At 37.6% G+C, this 20,205-nt stretch overlaps 1 protein-coding gene across 4 annotated transcripts in view; it reads right to left on the bottom strand.

Moving 5' to 3' along the window:
• ZPLD1 (zona pellucida like domain containing 1) overlaps nucleotides 1–20,205 on the bottom strand; it is a 57,125-nt gene that overhangs the window by 25,881 nt on the left and 11,039 nt on the right. For 3 of the 4 annotated variants that reach the window (XM_019523698.1, XM_019523696.1, XM_019523699.1), the window contains 4 exons: nucleotides 10,350–10,463; nucleotides 4,820–5,040; nucleotides 996–1,177; nucleotides 242–314 (listed from right to left, as the gene is read on the bottom strand). In XM_019523698.1, the coding sequence (XP_019379243.1) occupies nucleotides 242–314; nucleotides 996–1,177; nucleotides 4,820–5,040; nucleotides 10,350–10,455 (582 nt within the window). In that variant the 5' untranslated portion in view covers nucleotides 10,456–10,463. Of the gene's footprint in view, nucleotides 1–241; nucleotides 315–995; nucleotides 1,178–4,819; nucleotides 5,041–10,349; nucleotides 10,464–15,955; nucleotides 16,013–20,205 lie in introns of all 4 variants that reach the window. The other variant, XM_019523697.1, reaches the window with a different exon arrangement.

The following is a 20,205-nucleotide window of genomic DNA, read 5'->3' on the forward strand; positions in this document are numbered from 1 at the left end:
AAAAGACAATCTCTTCCCTGAAGAACAAGAGACAATGGCTATGAGCAGGAAGGGGGGAAAAAAAAGGCCAGGTAAAAAGGAAATAAATGACACCTGTATGTAAGCCTCGTTTCCCTCATAAGGGAGAACAGGACATGATGAAAACATAAAGATCTTACTTGTAGTCTTGTTAATTGGAGTTATACCCATGAAAGTCAAAGAAAGATTTACTCCAGATAGCCTTACTGGTTTTTATACTTACATTGTAAAGCAGCAAATTCAAAGTGCTGATAAATGTACCATTGTTCTCTCTTACAGATATAGCAGCTGATGACCTGAAACAGATTTAGAAACCAAAAACTACTGAAGAAGATGAAGGAATTCTTTTCTACTCTTGTGTTTTTACATTTCAGGGTTTCTTAACTGCTAAATCAGACCCTGCAACACATCACAAGGAGTAAGTGTTTAGGATTGGGTTGTAAACCTCAGAAAATAAGGATTTATAGTGAAGACAACAGCAGAACCTTAGCTACGCTGGAAGTAATAGATGCTATTAAGAACATGAATCAGGAAAATAATTAACAGAGAGGCAAAATGACTAAAAGAAGACTTTTTTCCATGATGTACAATTGCTACTCAGAAAAAGTATTCTGTTGCAATACCCATTCATATAGTAGCCTTCCTAAAAAAATGTATTTCATAGGAATTAAAATGTGTATGCGGACACTTTTCTGTCATAGAAAAGAAGTATTTTGGAAGAAAATGTTTCATTAAATTAGGCAAAAAAAATAATAGCTTCAGTAAACTATTTTTTAATAACAATTCTACAAAGTGTCCTTTCACCTTTCTCCCTGTCACTGTCACATCTCTTACAATCTTGAGTGTTACTTATTTCACCAGGAGTAGACATCCACCATTTCATATAGACAAATCTCAGTATTATATTCATGCTGATATGAGTGCATATTGTGTTTATGTACATGGCTGGGTGGTATGGCAAACTAACGCATACTTACGAAGCAAGCTGGGTATTGTTGACCAAGTACTCCAATGGATAGCTACAACTAAATTTGTACAGAAGCCCAGGTAAATAGCTGATGATTGTTGGTGGATCTGGTGTATCTATATATCCTGAAACATTACCTATCTGTACCATTGATGCGTTCCCATATGCATTAACTCCTGGAACTGTGGATACCTGTTGAGAGAGATATAAAGACAGGTGTTATGGGAAGATGTGGTACATATCAAAAGGGAAGTCTAAAATAAAAGGGAGAACAAGGATGTTTTGGACCAGAGTCCTCCCTGGTATAATTCTTTGAATATTCCAAGGATACTTTTGACTTACTATGGGTACGGGCAAATGAACACGTTATAGTGAATTAAAAAGAGCAGCAACATATATAATGTCAGCTCTTCCTAAGTACATGTCTTCATGCCTGCTTTTACTCAGCAGTAAATGGAAGCTAAACCACAGTCTTTTACCCCTTACTGAAACAGGGTAAATCTACCATGGATTTAGTTTTCACTTACTGCCAGGTGAGTATGGACACACAGGTTGTTCTATGCATCCATTCCACATACATTAGCTGTCCCCAGTCCCTTTCAACTCACTATATTTGTTTGTTATATATCATCTTGTATATGAAATTCTATTTTCTACTTTACCCAGATAACCTTACTGAAATCAATTTGAATTACAGGAAATTAACACCATGAAAAATACAGATTTGCTGCAACTCAAATGCAGAGATCTGGGCTACATGAAAAGTCATGAGGGTCCCCGGAATAATGTGTCTCACAGGCAGTTTCTCTGAACTTTCCTGATGAATTCCCATGGATCACTGGGAAAAGCTGGAGAAACAAGTCCGCTGGATTCCCAAGGTAATTTAGTATTTTTGGCTATTATACTGAATTCTAATGTTCAGAGTTGAAGCTACTGTGCAAAGAATCCCACTCATTGAAGTAATTCTTGACTACCAGTACCACATTTGTTTTGACCCCTTTCAAAATCATTTAACAAATGACTGAAATTTGTTTTAAAATTGCATTTAAAATGTTATTTAAAATAACATTTTAAATGCAATTTTAAAACAAATTCAAACCCAGCAACCGAATTTCTGGTCAGGCCTGCATCTGTCTGTGTGGAGAAGGGTGTCTATATAAGATATATGACAAAACAATTCCTCAGCTAGCTGGTAAAAGTTGCAAAGCCAGGCATTCTAGAGCCAGGTACTCCATCTACAAAGTGAGGGAAATGATATCTACCACTTGCTCAGTAATGAAGCTGAGATATTCAAAGAATTATCATCTCTAGTAAATGGAAGTTCTGAAATAAAACCATCGTGGTCTTCTCCTCACTCAAGGCCAATCCACAGCTACAGCCAAGGGTGATGATGGTTGGAGATTTGTTTTTGGATTTGGCAGCTGATAGTTTGCCTCTGTGCCCTCTGCAGCTGCAATGGGAACTTGGTAGAGACAGAAAACTCTGGGCAAATGTTCAGAGATTTTATCAGGAAGCTTTGAATAGGCTCCTCTGAACATGTGGAAATGGCAAGTTTCACACATTCATAATTTGGCCCAATCTGAGTGTTTTTCATTGGGTGGGGAACGACAACAAATGCAAAATTTTATGAACCTGTCAAGTCTCAAGTCATTGTTCCAAACTACGGAGAATTTGGAGCTCCCTGGAGAGGCAATTAGGAAATTTTTAAATTTCATTTCAAGGGTCAAATCAGTTCCAAATTCTATTGGGCAAATCCCTATAGTCAAGTTCCAAATTTTGACTGAGCAGAGCACAGTCATTCAAATCTCAAGTCTGTGTGGCTCTATCAGTGGGCATGTATCCTCCCTCCCAGACTCATCAGTCTGGGACTTCACATACTCCCCAAATCCATGGCATGCATCCTACATGCAAGCCCCAACCCCAGAGGCCCTGGGGTTTGGATGCCCCCTACTTTTGCTTGCTCCTAGCCAAAATCCCAAGAAGCAAGCCAGGGGGAAGCAAGAACGCAGTCCCCCATTCAGTACCATACCTAGAATCCTGGCAGCTCCTGGCTAACTTTTAGTATCGGGCTCCCCTTCACCACAGTTAACGATAATAATAATTTTTAAAAAAAAACCATTTTCAGGCCCCCTTTCTGTCCAGGCCCCAGGAGCTGCCTGGTTCACCCAGGCCTGTGTCCGGCCCTGCCCCCCATTACCACAAAATTGTGCAGTCAAGTCTCCTGCATTTGGAAAAGCTTGCAGGGGTTGGCCTGCTCAGAATGCAAGGGACAGGCCTTGCCCTATAACTACACTTGACCAGCTGACTGTGGTATGTCCCTCCCTAGGTAGGTAATTAAGGGAAATTATTGACATTATCAAAACTATTTATATTTTCATAAGGTCATTCTTAGAAACAGTTGAACAGCTTTGGTTGAAACTTTAAAAATAAAATGCATGCTGATGCATATAATACAGATAGCGCTCATCTACATGAGATGTTTACCATGGAGCTGCCTAATTAGCTCCACAGTAAATGTCTCAGCATCTACACATGAGGCATTATTAGGGCCTGACTCAGCTATCATTTACACTGAGTCACACAGGTATGAAACAAAGCATCAAATTCAGGCCATGACTGAGATACTGAATATAATAAATTTGTGGTTCTCTACTACAGACCAGATATCAGAGTAATTTATTCATCACAGAAGAGAAACCAAACTCTTTGGCTCCAGAAATACTTCCCATTTCACAGCTTAATCAATTGTTCACACTATTCAGACACCCCTTCTGCACATTCAATATATGATACATTTAACTGGTGAATTGTGTAATAAGTTTAGCCCAGCCACATGGGCAAAGTTATTATCACATGATAAAAGTGACCCTCCATCTATAAAAGAGTCATCCAGCTACAAAGTTAGTGCTTGAAAATGTGTAACAACTCTATAGTTGATTTCTATCCAGCTTTAATTCGAACATGAAGGAGGGCCTAGACTTCCTTACTTCTGCTAGCCAACCTCTAGAGAACAACATAAACACAAATACTTGAGCCAGCCTCATGCCATCCAACATAGCCCTGTGCTATGCTCCTGGATGGTATATAAAGTAAAAATTAAAGCTGAGTGAGAATAGAAATATCTGTCCCAGGGGAAATGCTAACATTTTTATAATTGTGTTTATCATGAACAGAGATGAAAAAAGATCATTGGAACATATTTATTTTAATTTTTGATTCAGTTTCAATTCGTTTTAGGTCCATTCAGCACCAAAGGAGACTGGTGCATTGTCTCATGTGAGGAATAGTTCAGATAGCTGCTGACCCCATTCTACTGGAAGGGTTGGAGTTCCTAACCAAGCTACATTTTCCCATGATGCACCAGTGCTTCAGAGGGGGAACTATGTTGCATCTCAGCTCAAAACCCTGGCCCACTGGAGAGAACAGAGCTATCCAACTTCCCATTTTGCCTGGGTAAAGAAAAGAAACCCCAAATTAAATATTTTGTTTTGGTTTTCTAAATGGAAATCCAAAACGTATCGGTAAAATTCACTGTTCCCAAGGAAAATTCTAAATTTGCCAAAAATGGCACTCTCCATCAAATAAGTAAATACGATAAATTAATCAGAGAAAAATTCTAACTCATTGAAGTCAAAATATAAATTTCTTGGCTATTACTCTTTCCTAATCCTCAAATTCCTGTTCACCATCAAGGTGCCTGGCTATTAATTAAAAGTAAATATTACTGTAAAGAAATATCTGAACGATGTCTGTCAGTGAAAGATCCTGTGCATCACATATGTGTATTCCATTTACAATTAACATTGTAACCGTTTCACTGAGATCTTGCCTTACCACTAAGGTGTTTCCACAGACTTCCAAAGTGCTGAGATTGATGATGAAAATGACCACTGCTGGAAAGGTGTTGTTATTGATAAACCCCCTGCAGTGAGCATCCCCATGTTTCCCATTCAGTGCCAAATCTGTTTCAGAATAGCCGGAAAAAAGAACTGTGCAAAAATTAATCTTCATAGTAATTGCCTGTACTCCACAGTAGACGTTGATATCTCGTTCAGCTGCAACAAAAATGCAGAAAGATGTAAGAAGTTGCATTTCAAGTAACAGCCCTGTATGAATACTAAAATAACAGCTATGACAATTAATTTGGAGATATTCTAAATAATTCTCAACTCTGTCCTTACGGAGACTTGCTACTCTCAGAAGAATATCAGGAGAAGTTGCTAAAATTTTGTTATAATTATACAGAACTTCACTAATCAGTTCTTTACCTTGGCAGAAGGAAATCAAATGCCTCAACAGTGTAATCTACCATATAGTGAGATGATTACACAAAAATTCACTGTTCACTAAATCAAACAGACAGGCAATGCAAAGAGATAGAAGCTGTCAAGTGATCAAAGTCCACTCTGGCAATCCTCACATGCTTGTGGTGGCCAAAGTTTTCAATAGCAATGCAAGAGGCTGAGTTTTGCCCCCCAGTACACTTGTACAACTCCTGTGGGAAACCATGTGTGCATATTTGAGGCAGGATGAGGTCCCCTTGATGCAAGACCTACAGGCTCAAGCAGTACAACTAATCACTTTGAACTTAAATCAACAGTTCATGAGAGCAACTTACTGCAGCAGTTCCATTTTTTTTTTTTAATTTCAGAACTGTCACCCTGAGCATTAACAAAAAAATCAGTTGGCTTGTGAAAGGTAATGATCAGTGCTGTAAAATACGTTGGCACTTTATCAGATCATACATTATGATGATCCAAAAGACGGAGAAAACGGCACTTATTACAACTAATCTTGTTTTGGCTTGGTTTGTTTTGATTTGTTCATGTTTTGATTTGTTCATATAAAACAGATGAAAACATTGCCTTTTTTCTCTGAAAATTTTAAGACTCCTGTGATCTCCAATGGAAACCTGAAAGCATCACATTAGGAACAAATGATGGTTTTGTTTAGCTGCTATGCAGGATAATGTAGCTCTTATCTTCAAGCACGCTTCTAATGGTAGACTATGAAACATTTTTGCTAGTGCTCTACAAAATGACATCTTTCATTGTGTTAAATGCAGGCATTACTCCTTTAAACAACAACTAATTTATTACTGCTCCTCAGAGATTTAGTGCTATTAAAAATGGCAGAACAACCTGAGTCTGATTAAATGAATTGCTTTGCTACATTGCCACAACAGAGGGGAACTGAAATCCCCATTACAATACACTGACTCTTCCGAATGGCACAAAGGTATGTACAATTTCATACAAATAGCCATAATGGTGGCACTAAAGCAAAAAATAATCAAGGATAGTACATGATAGGCCAAACACTGTCCTGAAGTACATGATGTTAAACATTACACACAAGACATAATCTAGGTTGAAATGGGTATTGGAAGAAAAGCAGGACTTGGAGGGGTAGATTCAGTATAGGATTCTCCTGCATTCCTATTGAGTGGAATTACTTGCAATGCCTAATGAAGAAAATCAGGTCCTTCATATCCAGGAGGGAAGGATGAAGTGTAATTCAGTCCAGTTGGATCTCAAGAGGAGGGAGCAGCAGGATAAGAGGGAATACCAGGACAGTGTGTCATTAACCTTATCTCTCAAACCTGCAAGCAGGATACAAAACTACCTTCTTCCCTAACTTCTTGTAAAAGGTGGTTTTACTTCACAATTGCAGTCACTTTCAAAATCCCCATATACTTTAAAGGACTTAAGGGACTGTATGATTTATATATTATTATATCAGGAATACATTGCAATGGCCCTTATAAAACTGAGGCTTAACCCTGTCTAATTTGCCTGTTCTGCAACACCAAAACCCAGCATATATGTTAGAGGCATGTGTGAATCCAGGTGTAAATACACCTACATGTCTCTGAATGCTGTAGTTCAGGATCTTTTTTTTTCAGTTCATGATACTGAAAAATACTGTGTTTGTGTGTGCACACATACACCCCTCCCCACCCAAACAAACTGTTTTCCCCCATAAACTATGAGAAGTATACAAAAAGATTCATGATTGTTTAGCTGAGTACAGACAGTAAAAAAGCCTGAGGCTAAATTGCTTCATCTTCGCAGGTTAGTCTAGAGCACACCTCCCTGCTCAACTGGAGACAGCAGACAGCTTGGACCAAGGCTAGCCCACCCACCCGATGAAGGGGGAGTTGTCAAGAAGGTGCAAAGCATCCTGGGATGCTGGGGGACCCTGAGTTAACTTGAATCTGAAAGGGATCTGGGACAGAATTTCAATAAACAAATTTCAATAAACCAATTTAACCTAAATCAGTTCAGTCTGATACTACACCCATTCAGCTTTATCTTAAACCAGTTTCAGCTATTTTGAAAGTGGTTTTTGTACACTGAACTTCTGTTGTGTTATAGATTTGAACCTGTTTCCTACCATTTATAGCCTATAAGAAAAATTCATAGCAGTCTGAGAGGTGCTTAGCTCAGTTTGTCAGGCACATTTTTTATCTGTTGCCTTATTTTAGAACTATGTGAGTGGTACTCAAACCTTTTTAAATTCAAGGCACCCCTTGTTACATTCAGGGCACCTCTCAGAAAATGCCAGCTCTTAGCATCCACTCAATTTTTTACTACAAAAAAATAATATAGCATTTTTTCTGCCGCAAGGAGCTCAAAAAAATCACAACAGATTGGAAATGTTTTTGACACTATGGATTCCTATCTAAAATCTCTGGGTTTATCTTATGAATCACATTTAGGTGCCTGCAGACCTAACAGTACTAATATTGCATGGCATCCCACAGCACTATTAGAAGGATTTTGCAACATCCCAGCTGGATCTCTGGATTATGGAAAAATGTACTAAAGACTAGAGCTGATCAGAACATTGGATGGAATTCTGTTTTATCAGAAATAGCTGTTCCGTGGAAGTCAGAAATGTTTTGTGGGGATGTATTTATCTTGGGGAAATTTTCATCAAAATGGGTTTTAGGGTTCAGTGCTCTCTGATTGCTTCTGATGAGAGCTACCTGAATTGCTAACTTGAGTTTTACAATCCAAAACAGTCACTTTGACACAATTCTTTTCCTCAAAGCCTTTTTAGAAAGTATTTTCTTTTTCAATCTGACTCACAAAAAAAAAAAAAAAAAGCCCTGTATCTCAGCTCTTGTCATGAAAAAAAAATGGTCCTTCTCCAGAAAAGCTCTGTGAAGACCTCAGGTATATGATCCCATTACAGATTTGTAGACCAGGTCTAGTCTTCAATTAAAAGGATATATCCTTTTCAGTTCATTGAAATAATATTTGTCTTCTACCCAATTGACTAGCCTTAGTTCTGAATCAATCTGCAAATAGCATAAATCAAAATCTGTATGATTAGTATTTATTATTATTATTTATGCAGCAAAGATGTGCGTGATGTCACCCTAGCAATAAATGATCAAAATAAAATAACATGAAAAATGGATGGCTTGCTGCTGCCTTTCTGTGGCTTGCATAGAAAAGATTTTATTTACAGAAGCTGTTTACAAAGGTTTGTAGAAGCCAAATTCACCAAACTTTTTCCAGTTATTTTTGTGCAAAACACCTTTAAATCTGTGCCCAGGGCTCATGACCCAGTCATCTACCCCTAATTAGGCTACTGCTTATTGTTGGTGGCAAACAAGCAGTAAGGAACCTAAGATGACTTTAAGGTTTGGCATAAATTTGGAGGACTAGCAGTTAGAGGGGAAAAAAGATGCTCTGCTGTTGAACTGAACAGATTTAATCTAGAATTCCTGACACACAACAGTCTTAGTATCCAACAGGGCCATTGATGCAACAGTTGCACTTTAAAGGTGGATGCACACAGTAAACTAACAGATAGCTAGCTGGAGTTCATGAGTATCAAGATGCAAATATAAACCTCCCCATACATACGAAACAGAAAAACTAATCATAACAGATGTAATCATATGCCAAAAGGAAAGTATAGTTCTAAAGCTGTTAAAACATTCTTAAGCAGTCTGAGTGCTGGCTTGTACATACAGTACAATAATTACAGATAGATTTGAGATGCAGAGGGCATGGTTCATTACTGCTTTACTTTGGCTTTCTGCCAGTGTAAGCTTTGGTGATAGCCAGCTTAGAAGGGCAGCAAATAACACTTCAGGGGAACTGTCATTTAACTTAAAGGAGGTGTCACTGGACACTCATTCCCTCCTTCCCATAGGCCCAGCATTGGGAAAGGGCAGGAGTCAGGTCCATGCCCTCAGATCCTCAAGTTGTGCTGTGGCAAATCAAGTCACTTTGGCTCGAAGGCAGAACCAACAGGGATGCAGAGGTGTGACTTAGTTGTACCCTTTTCAACTGGCTCCACTGAGGAAGGAGTCCCCATTTTTGTAGGTTTTCAGCTAGCTCATAATTTTAATAAAAACTGACTCTCAACAGGAAATCCAAGCTATCATTTACAAAGCTCTTTAAAAAGTAACACAGCACAATGCTGTCGTAAGAGTTCAGTGCTATACTCTTTTCATTCCATTTCTATTGGTGACACAGGATATAAGTCAGCACTGTAACGATGGCTTTTTTTTTCCAACCACAAAACAAATAAGGGAGGCAAACGGCAGAGGTGAACTAGAGAGAGATAGTCTGAAGTCAGTCAGAAGGAAAGGTAGAGATGCACCTTCACAGACTAACTAAATAAGAACGTGGGTTCATGAAACCTGGTGGGTTTTTTATGCATCTTATTTAGTGAGATGATTTTAGGAAAACATGCCCCAAAATACAGAATGCTAAAAAGTGTCATTTCATTCCTGATTCTTGGTGTAACATAGCCCATAGCGCTGGTTTTCATGGTATTTGATGTTTTCAGTACTTCCTTATTAAGTTACAGCTTTCTTAACTTAGACAACAGTGTTTATATAGTTTCATTTATATGTATTCATTCTCTCTTTTTATGGCTTGATCTCTCTAAGTTCAATGGCAAAATTAAGTTTGATTTTTAAAATTTATCATCATAAATATAAACTTGGTCTCTTTCACTCTAACAAGGTGACATTTTGAAAAATCCCAACTGAAAGCACCCAATCCTTTTAAATCTGTAAGCAATAATTCTCCCAATATTACCTGTAATGAATTTCTTGGATATAACTCAGCCCTGGCACAAGTGGGTCAATTCTCATTATGTTAATGTAGTTACACCTGAGGTTTAACTACAGGGCTAAATCTGCCCCTTTTGCATTAATATGGATATAAAGTGCAACTCTGGAGGTGTTTCATTATCATTTAGATAGTTAACTTTCAGTTAGTGTGAAATTCTACCCATAGGCTTCACACAGATTATAGCTTTGTATTTAAAAATAATCATTGCTGCAAATCAAGATGATAAAGAACCCACTATAAAAAGCCAATTAAACACTTACCAGGAAATCTGCTATGTAGGTTTGCATCACAGTTATATCCATTGAACTGCGCAGTCACTGAAAGCACCTTAATTGTCAGCAGGAGCAGTAACCATACCTGTTCCATTGCAAAACCTAGCAAAATATTATGTAGTTATTGCATGCATCTGTTCATGTCATTAGAGACTTACTACAAAAACTTAATGAACCCATTACCACTTTGGGGATGGCGTGCAGCACAAGAATTGGATACCAGTTTCACAGGCTTAAGGGACAAGAGACCAGGGGTCCCATTTCTCAGAGTGCTGAGAAAAAGTAACTCCCATTGTTTTCTAGTGGGTTTATTTACAGACTTTAGCAAATGGATAAGGTTCAGGGAGGATGAAAAGAAGCCCCTAAAACAGCTAGGAAACAAAGTCTTCAAAAGTGAATTACACAGATTTCAGAGCACATTTAATAGTTTACATACAGACAGTAATTCTGTTGTTTTAATATTAGATATTTAAGGATGGGCAATGCCAATTTAAAACAGCTTTGCTTCTGCAAGTCTTTGAAAACTGAGCAGCTATAAGGATGGTTAAGTTCTCTATGTCTTACTGCCAAATTCCACCTTGGGAAGCATGGATGCAGTTCCACTAGCCCTCGATATAGAACTGGCTTTGTTTTTTCCCTTGTTCGTTTTCAATAGAGTTGGACAACCAGACTAAGAAATTAGAACAAACAGACTTTTCAACCTCCACCTTGAATACTCTCCCTGGGAAAAAACCTTCAGGAGATTGCATATGTAGAATAGACATATACAGGCAACCAGAAGAAATGGTTAAATTTACCAAAACTTACACAATATATCCCAAATACATTTGACAACAAATCTAACAGTTGGGGAATTTAAAAAATATAACTTGTAATAATATACAAAGCGTAAAGTGATATAGCTCTGACAATCCAGAAATTTTGCAAGAGGCAAGATATCTTTTGTTGGACCAACTATATAGTTGCTAGAAAAAAAATCCCTGCTTCTCCAACAGTATACAAATAGTAAGTAATTCCCCTCACTTGGAAACCTTGCACAGTTCTTGTACAATTCTGTGCATTTCTAGCAACAGAAGCTCTCTAATTTTAAGAGGTTGTAAAATATAAGGTTGGTGCTTCTGTAGTGTGAGCATCACTGACCTATCACTCTGAGATGACAGTCATCACTATCCTCTCAAAGGATCTCACAGTCTTTCACAAACTGTGTGTGTGTGTGTGTGCGCGCCAGAAATGGTTGCATTTTCAGTGTGTGTGTGTGTGTGTGTGTGTGTGTACACACACACACACACACACACACACACACACACACACACACTGAAAATGCAACCACTTCTGGCATGCTGAGTGGCAGCCAAGTATTGCTCCAGAAGAGTTGAAAACAGCAGAGGGAGGAAAATCTCTAGGCAGTGACTCTAGGTCAAATCTGCAAAAGTGTTAGTCAATCTTCAGTGTCTACAGAGGGTCCAATTCAGCAAAATTAATGGAGATTCCCAATGCCTTTATTTGTTTGGTTTGTTTTTTTTTATCAGATCCACAGAAAAAGTAAAACATTTTTTAAAGTCTCACTTGGGCAGACAATGGCCATATGGCATTTTATTCTATACATAAACATCCCCTTTAGCCTGGCAGGAGCATGGAAAATATCAGATCAAATTCTGAAACCTGCAACAGGAGACAAGCAAGGGGTAGAAGATTCAGGATATGCCCTGCTAGCCCTCCCTCTCACGATCTTCTCTCTACCACCATGTGAGATAGGATATGGTAATAGATGGACCTATTGTCTAACCCAGTAAATATTTTTTATATTCTTATGTTTTGCTTTCATTTACACCTCAGCCATCCCAGTGACATTAAGGCGATTAAATCAGCACTGCTTAGAGAAATCTGGCCCATTAATTTCTATTATATATTGCTGTAAGGTCCATTGAATAAAAACAAAGTACTGAAGGTAAGCAGTCTCTTGCTAAATGTGGAACATTCAAATAAGACTGTAACTTGTCCAAAAGCAGCTTGGTCTGGCAACATTTGTACAACTTCTAGGTAATGATAGTATCTGGCACAAAAGGGCAAGGCCATTTTGCTTCAAAAAGATTGCAAAGGAGTTAATGAGAAAAAAAAGGTTTGCCCTCCATCTCTCTCCCATTATATCCTTCTGTAGGTTAAAGTTGATGGAGAGAGTTGAGAAAGCCAAGAGAGAAAAAATACTTGCTAAATACTATAAAAACACTTTTTTGCATTCATATGTTCTCCCCTACTCACCTTCTGTGTTACTCCTTCTTGGAAACATGTTTTTTCCCTACACCACTTGATATGTTTTATTTTGTAAGAACCATATTTTTCCTTCAGAAAAATGAAATCTTTCCTACACTGAAAGATCCCACTTCTACCTTTACACTACTGGATGGATACAGCAACAATTACTCTCCTGCTATATATGAACCAGCTTTTTATCTTAGTTACAGTGGTATAAATGGTATAAATAAAGTCAGGGCAGAGTGCCACTTTTTAAGACCAAATGATTCAGAAAGGTAGAAGTTTTCATAGCTGAAGACTACTTTGTTAGATGCTATGAATGGACTCTCCTCTTATATATAAAGTCACTTCATGGAATCATAATCAGGATTTACTTTTCTAACTGCTGTGTTACTCACTGCCAAAAAATCCTGCCTGATGAGCAGCTAAGGGATACACTGGCAAAAACATAATCCTTCTTAATTTAAACAGAAAGCAGATTTTATGGTAAATTTTAAAACTTTAATTTAGTTAGCATAACCTCTGCTACTGCTTTGCAATGATTACAAGGAGGGTAATCATTAATAAAAAATGTATTGAAATTAAGAAGAAATGCTTTTCCAGTTCTAGTTTTCCCATGACAGCTAGAATAGGCCAGAATCTGAAATGCCTCTTCAAGTTTTAGGGATGTACACTGTAGCGGTGTTGGTCTAAAGGCAAAAGCAGTCACAGTTTTATTTGGGTTTTACTTATTCTTCAGCTGTTGATTTCAACCTAAAATTGCTTGAAGAAAAATTGAGGTCTAGATCCTCACAGATAGTACCTCCCACAGTTCCTATTCTTCTACATTTTACAAATTAATAAAATTAATTCATCTTTATGTCTTTGGAGGAGTCACAAACTTCAACAGAACCCTGTCAAAGTGACACTTTTAAATTATGAGCACAAGGTTTCAAATCAGAAACCACTGAATTTGCTTTTGAATGGTTTCACTCGATTTCTTTTTTAAATCATAACTTCATTTAAAAAGAAGACTAAGTCCTCAAAATCAGACAGCCTGTGCATGAATATGAGGTGAAAAATCTTAAGAGAGGGAAAGAAACATATTAATAGGGACATAAGCGACTACAAAGAGAGTTACTGTGTTCTGTATCGATGGCTACCCTGACTTTACCTAGGTTATGGGAAACTCAGGTTCAAGCCCTGCACCAATGAATAATTATTTAGGCAAAATAGAACAGGAGACATTCCTACCCCAAAGAGCCTGGATATCAGGTCATTGTGGAAGAGCTGTCTCTAGTCTTAATCAGGCAGAGCAGGAACTCAAACCTTGGTGTCCCTCATCCCAAGTCACTACCCTATTCCCCAGCTATACTCAGACAGGCACCTCTTGTCTTTCACTGCCCAGACCATGCATTCAGGACCCAAGAAGGCTTTCCTGTCAGAAGTGATACGGCTATTAATGCAAGAAATTTTGATTCAGACAAATTGTCATTAGCTGAAAGAAGAAATATCACTGGAAAACTCCAATCAACTCAAGTTAACTCTACTATCAACATCTGGATTCAAAGCAAAGAAATTAAGTCTTTCTCTTTAAAGAAGACCCCTCCCCCAATATCCTGTTCTTCTATATAATATTTATAATGATTGTGTACAATAATAAATAATATATAGTATTTTTTACTTTTAAAAATATATAGTGTATGGCATACTTTTTGCTTGTTTTAAAGAATAAAACACATTCCAAGCTCTTGAAAATACTTCTTAGCTTAGGAATAAATATATTCAGTTGTCAAAAAGACAGTTTGAAGTTTTACGATTCTAAGGATGCTGACATATGCTGTGAGGGAAATAGGGTCCCTTAAGACTATGAAATTCTTAGTTGAAAAACCTACTCCAATTTACACTGAGCTCTCACTTATTTTCCTTAGTCCTCCTTTCCCATTTGTCTCTCTACTCAGCATTTGCTCAAGTAATCTTTAATGCTGAAATGATTTACAGTGTTTTGTTTATGACATTTACTACGATGTTTTGGCTTGCCAAAGAAAATGACAGTGCAGCTCTAATCACTTCAGAAATCTTTTCCTAAAGAGTTTAATAATTTCACTTCTAAATGAGTTTGCTTCCATCCCCCAGAACAAAGTTTGGTATTTTCCATTTAGAAGGGATCTGTTCTCCCTGGGGATTTGGGAGCAGAGGTGAAATTTGTGTGCAAGACTTCCATTAACACCAACCGAACTTTACTTGATAAATATCTCAAGCGCTAATAGGAAAACAGACCTTCAAAGCTAGAATATGGACAAAGGGACAGTCAGGGATTTAGAAACCTTTCAAACCTGGTTCATTAAGTCATTTCATATGCTGCAGTTTATTTAGAGTTTTAAAAAATGAATCAGCTCAAACTATAAATGGTCCAACAAACTCAGCTCCCAATATAATACAAGAGTAAGTTTTCAGAATATAAAACAGCTGGCAGATCTTTACTGAATCAAAGCTGTTTATAAATGCAACACAGAATCTACTCAGCTAGATCTGACTGTTCTATGCTGCACATCACAGAGAATATCTAGTAAGAAGAGAGACTGTTTGCAGCAATCCCTCTATAAATTTAATTTTTAAAATTTTCCCGGAACAATAATGATTGTGTACAATAATAAATAATATATAGTATTTTTTACTTTTAAAAATATATAGTGTATGGCATACTTTTTGCTCCACAAACTTCCAGCAATAAACGTAAAGTATTTGGGATCTGACTTAAAAATGTTTCTTTGTATTCATTTGGTTATTTGACTTTTGTAGCAAAGTGGATGCCTGTTGGTTATCTACTTAATGCCCTTCCCGCTCCCTATTTTGTGCCCTCTGATAGCTGGACCTTGTGTCAATTATGTTCATTTTCTTTTCTTCTGTTTTCTTTAAGACCCAAGAGGAATCTTCATTAGAGCTGGGGGATTATGATGGCCAACACTGTAGCTAGTCTAGTCCTATATTTTTATCATAATTCATTCATGGACACAGCTGATTTCGGTGAACATACTTGTTATTTTGTGGCATTTACCGAATAGCACATACAAACTGCAATGACAAATTTCAATCTACTGCTTATTCTCCATGTTATATTCCTCATGGCATGTGGCAGATCACCAAAGCTGCATGGTAATATGATCCATGATGGTGTAGCAATTGTTTCTTTAAAGGAAGCTAATTAACGACAACTCCTCCAACAGACATGTTCAGCTATGAAAAATCAATGACAAAAAATTACGGAAAATTTGCTTACATTTTCATATGTGCTCAGCCCTCCAACAGACATGTTCAGCTATGAAAAATCAATGACAAAAAATTACGGAAAATTTGCTTACATTTTCATATGTGCTCAGCAGCTATCTCAATGTGCTTGAACAATATATGATGTGATCCTACAAGTAAGAGCATGTCAGAATTATACACTTTTATTCACATTGTTGAAAAAAGGTTTGCACCTATGACATGAAGGTGTTATAGCCTGTGTTTAATGAGACAAATACAGTTTGAGCGTACTCCACAATTAATGGATTGCTTAAAGAAATTACTGTTTCTCTTTTGAGATTTAGAGAAACTATAATGAAACTCTCATTTCAAACTGTACTGTGAAGCATTCATTCCAAAATCAAGCAATACACAAAAAGATCCTGCCCAGCTGCAGATCAGTATTCCCAAATGATGGACTGTAAAGCTAAATTTACTGAAGCTCACAAATATATTTTGCCTGTTCCCAGGACCAGGCAGCCTTTTTAGGGCACCTGGCACAGAAATAAAAATTTAATTTGTTGTTAAACAGTGTTTATGGAGAAACAATGAAGCCAAAGATGCCAGAGAACAATTTGTTATGAAATGCTGTCAGTGAAATAGGATGTGACAGAGAATTTTACAAAGGGGAAAAATAGATTTTGAAAGGGTAAATTAAGAGTTGTTGTTTTGTTCCCTTCAGGCCAAAATCCTGAAACCCTACTTAATCAACCCCCATTAAAATCTAACAGGAATTTTGCTAGAACATAGACTGAATAATTACCAAAGCCCGGTAGTGCCAAAGACTTTATAAAGTTATATTTTACATACTTGTAAACTTAATTAGGTGCCCACAAGTTTTGTGGGATGAGGCCTTGTGTGACACCAGATTTAGATATTCTTAAATTAGTATCATTAAAACAAAGCAAAATTAAGTGTTTTCAGTGTTTTTGGTTACTTTCTAATTTCTATGTGCTAATTCTTTTTAAACAGGGTGAATAGAAGAAAGCTAGAAAAAGAGGCAGCAAGTTATAACTCTGTTTAAATCATATTCTATATATGTTCTAAAACATAAATCCCTTAAACTGAAAAAAGAGGCCAAGTCCAAGTTTTGTAGTTGAAATTATTATATTTTCTTGAATACAAGATTACCCTGACTATAAGACAACCCCCATAATTAGATTCTATATCTAGAAAATGTAAAAAAAAAAAAAAAAATTATAATTTTCCAGATTTAGAATCTAATTATTGGAGGTTGGCTCTGAATTTCTTCCTCTCCCACTGCTACAGCAGGGAAAATAAATAAGGGGAGGGCAGCCAGTTAGCCCCCTGGCCTTCCCCAACACCTTACTTTGTAACCCTGCTCTCACTGAGCACATAGAAATGTGGGGCAAAATTTGAAAATTACTATAGGTGGCCATAGACTCAGTTATTCCATAAGTGATGCATTTTGCCTTTTTTGAAACTGCAACAAGTTTTACTATGGGTAACTCCATAAACACCTTTTTAAGCAGTACTTTTGTACCCACTTACATAGTACAAACTATACATGATATTGGTGAAAAGCCAAAAGGTTCATGATTTGCTGCATAGTTCATTGGGCTGGGCCCCAGTAAAGTCAACATTTAAAGACAAGGTAACCCCAGCTCAGCACTGCTCAGTATGTGTGTAAATTCCAGATACCACCACAAAGGATCCATGTGCTAGTTAGTCCCCCACACATGACTGGAACCAAGTGTTCTTGTAACAAGTCCTGGGATCCTCCAAAAATGTACATGCAAGATGAGGCACAAGACAAACTGGTCTGGCTCCACATCATGGAGGGCAGGACAACATTATTTTTGTGCAGGACACTGAGCAAGGGACAACAGAGGGATTCTGGCTCAACTGTTTGGGGCCCCATTTGATAATATTTGCCAGACATTTAAGGCTGGTGCAGAAATAGGAATCATTGGAAGTGGGAAGGAAGGTGCAGCTCAGATATGGGAGTGAAAAGGAACTTGAAATGTATGCAACGTAGTGGCTCACCATGACCTGAAAAAGCGTTGGCACTAAAGAGGATTCAGCACATTAGGCATTACTATATATCTTATTCAGATAGGCTACACTGACTTATCCTTGTGGCAGGTTCCCATCAGCATATCAAATGTAGTAATTTTGGCACAAAGAAGAGGGTGCCAGGGCTGGGCTCTGGCCCACCTGATGGTGGCTTGATATTGCAGTACCTCCAGGCTTGGCACCAGTTCCCTGTGAAGGGATCACCCACCCATTTTTAAGAGCCAAAAAAGTTAAGAACAGGTTCCCAACAGCATTTTTGGCACCAGGGGAGGGTATCAGAGTTTGCTCTGGCCTCTCCAAGTGCCACCCTCATATTGCAGTATCTTCAAACCTAGTGCTCATTCTCTCCTGGGGGAACAACTGTTTTTTAAGGGACACACACACACACAAAAAGATGCCCTTTTGGCTAATATTAAGTGAAACTGGGGGCATCTGAAGCCTGGGGCCTGTAGGATGTGTTCCTGGATTTGGGCAGTATCTGAAGCCCCAAAGCAATGAGTATAAGAGGGAGGATATTTGCTGGGTGGTAGAGTCACACAGACCTGACGATTGAGCTCTGTTTAGCTGACTTTTGAAACTTGACTATTGGGGTTTGCCCAACTGAATTTGGAACCAATTTTGCCTTGAACAGGATACATAAATAATAAAAAGGTGCCCATCAGTATGTTTATCCCATATGGGCCATGTGTTTTATAGCCATGCTTGGTGTTGGCTTCATTTAATCAACTTCACAGCTGGTTTCCATTACTGGACCACATGCTGTTTTTGGCAGCAGTTTAATGACAGACAGTGTATTTAACAAAGTTTCCCTGTATGCAATTATAAGACGAGGGACTTTTTTTGCCATGCTGATTGGGGGGGAAAACCTCATCTTGTATTCAAATAAATACAATTAGTAATAACAGCCTAGGAAAGGTTTCAGACACAGACTGAAAAGTTATAGCAGTCTATGAATCCAAACTCAGATGCAGATTTCGAGTGCAAATTGTCTGACAATTAAAGCACTACTGAACTGCCCAAAATCTAGCTCTGGATCCAAATGGGCAGATCAAGTTCAGCTTTATTGGACTAATGCTAATGGGCATTAATTGTGTGTCAGGTGGATCACAGAAGTCTCAATGCCATAGAATGCCCTCAACTTACAAAGACCTGCCTGTGCAGTGAGCAGAGGAGTTTGACCATCTGGAGCTTCACCCTGCAATCTTTAGATAGGCAAAAACTCCAACTAATGTTACTGGGTTAGATAGGTTAAAGTCTAGGCAGATATATATAACCTATATATATATAACCACTGCACTATATAACCAAAATGCTGTCTGCTACATATCATATATCCAAGCATATAAGACCCCACCTGCCCTTACATCTCCAAAGTGGTCTAAGATTAAGGTGAGTCTATTCAATCAATGTACACAATGAAAAATAACTGAAATCATTGTAATAAGAATGGAGCAAAATTTAATCAATTAAAAACATTTTCTCTCACAATTTTATCTTTTCAGGGGGTTCTCTCTTAAACACAGGTGCATCTTGTACACCAGAAAATGCAGTAACCAATATGCTGTTGAATCATAAAGATACACATTAAGCTGAGTGAAGTACTCTGCATATTTCTTAAATAAATGCAGTCTATATTTTAACATTACAAATTCTCTACATGATAATCACTCACCTACTTTTCTTTACATAAGAAGTGCCATATTGGGTCAGACCAATGGTCTGTCGAGCCCAATATGCTGTCTCTAGCAGTGGCAAAAGTTGGTGCTAGAGAAGGAGCACTGAATATGCTTATATTTATTAATATTGTAATAATTCCCTAGAATATACTGATAGATTGTGATCTAGAGAGGAACCAACCTACATTTCAAAAATTGACTGTTTGCGTGTTTGCATGTTAAATGTAACATTCATGGTCAAATAATTAATATTAACATTTGAAATGTTTCATTGCACTTGTATGAAGCAGAGTAGTGGTTTCTAAAAAGCCACTGACATCTGCCTGATTATTAATATTTGTTAATAATCATAACAAAAATGGGAGTATAACAGTGGATCAATAGTCTAGGAAGACAGAGATCCTGCCTCCATATGTGACTACTAAAGAATTCTTGAGATAAAGCACAAACTTAAGCAACTCTGGCCAACTGTATCCTGAAAGGTTTCTTTTTTTTTTTTTTTTTTTTTTAACTTCTTCCAGCTCCTTAACAATTTATGGCACAAAAGAAATGCTATTCATCCCCCTGCACTCCTGACTATTGTTCCCAAAGAAGCTATTCTTACTCATAGA

This window comes from Gavialis gangeticus, unplaced genomic scaffold (genome assembly GCF_001723915.1).
Source record: "Gavialis gangeticus isolate Ggan-Ray unplaced genomic scaffold, GavGan_comp1, whole genome shotgun sequence".
In the NCBI taxonomy this organism is placed as follows: domain Eukaryota; kingdom Metazoa; phylum Chordata; order Crocodylia; family Gavialidae; genus Gavialis; species Gavialis gangeticus.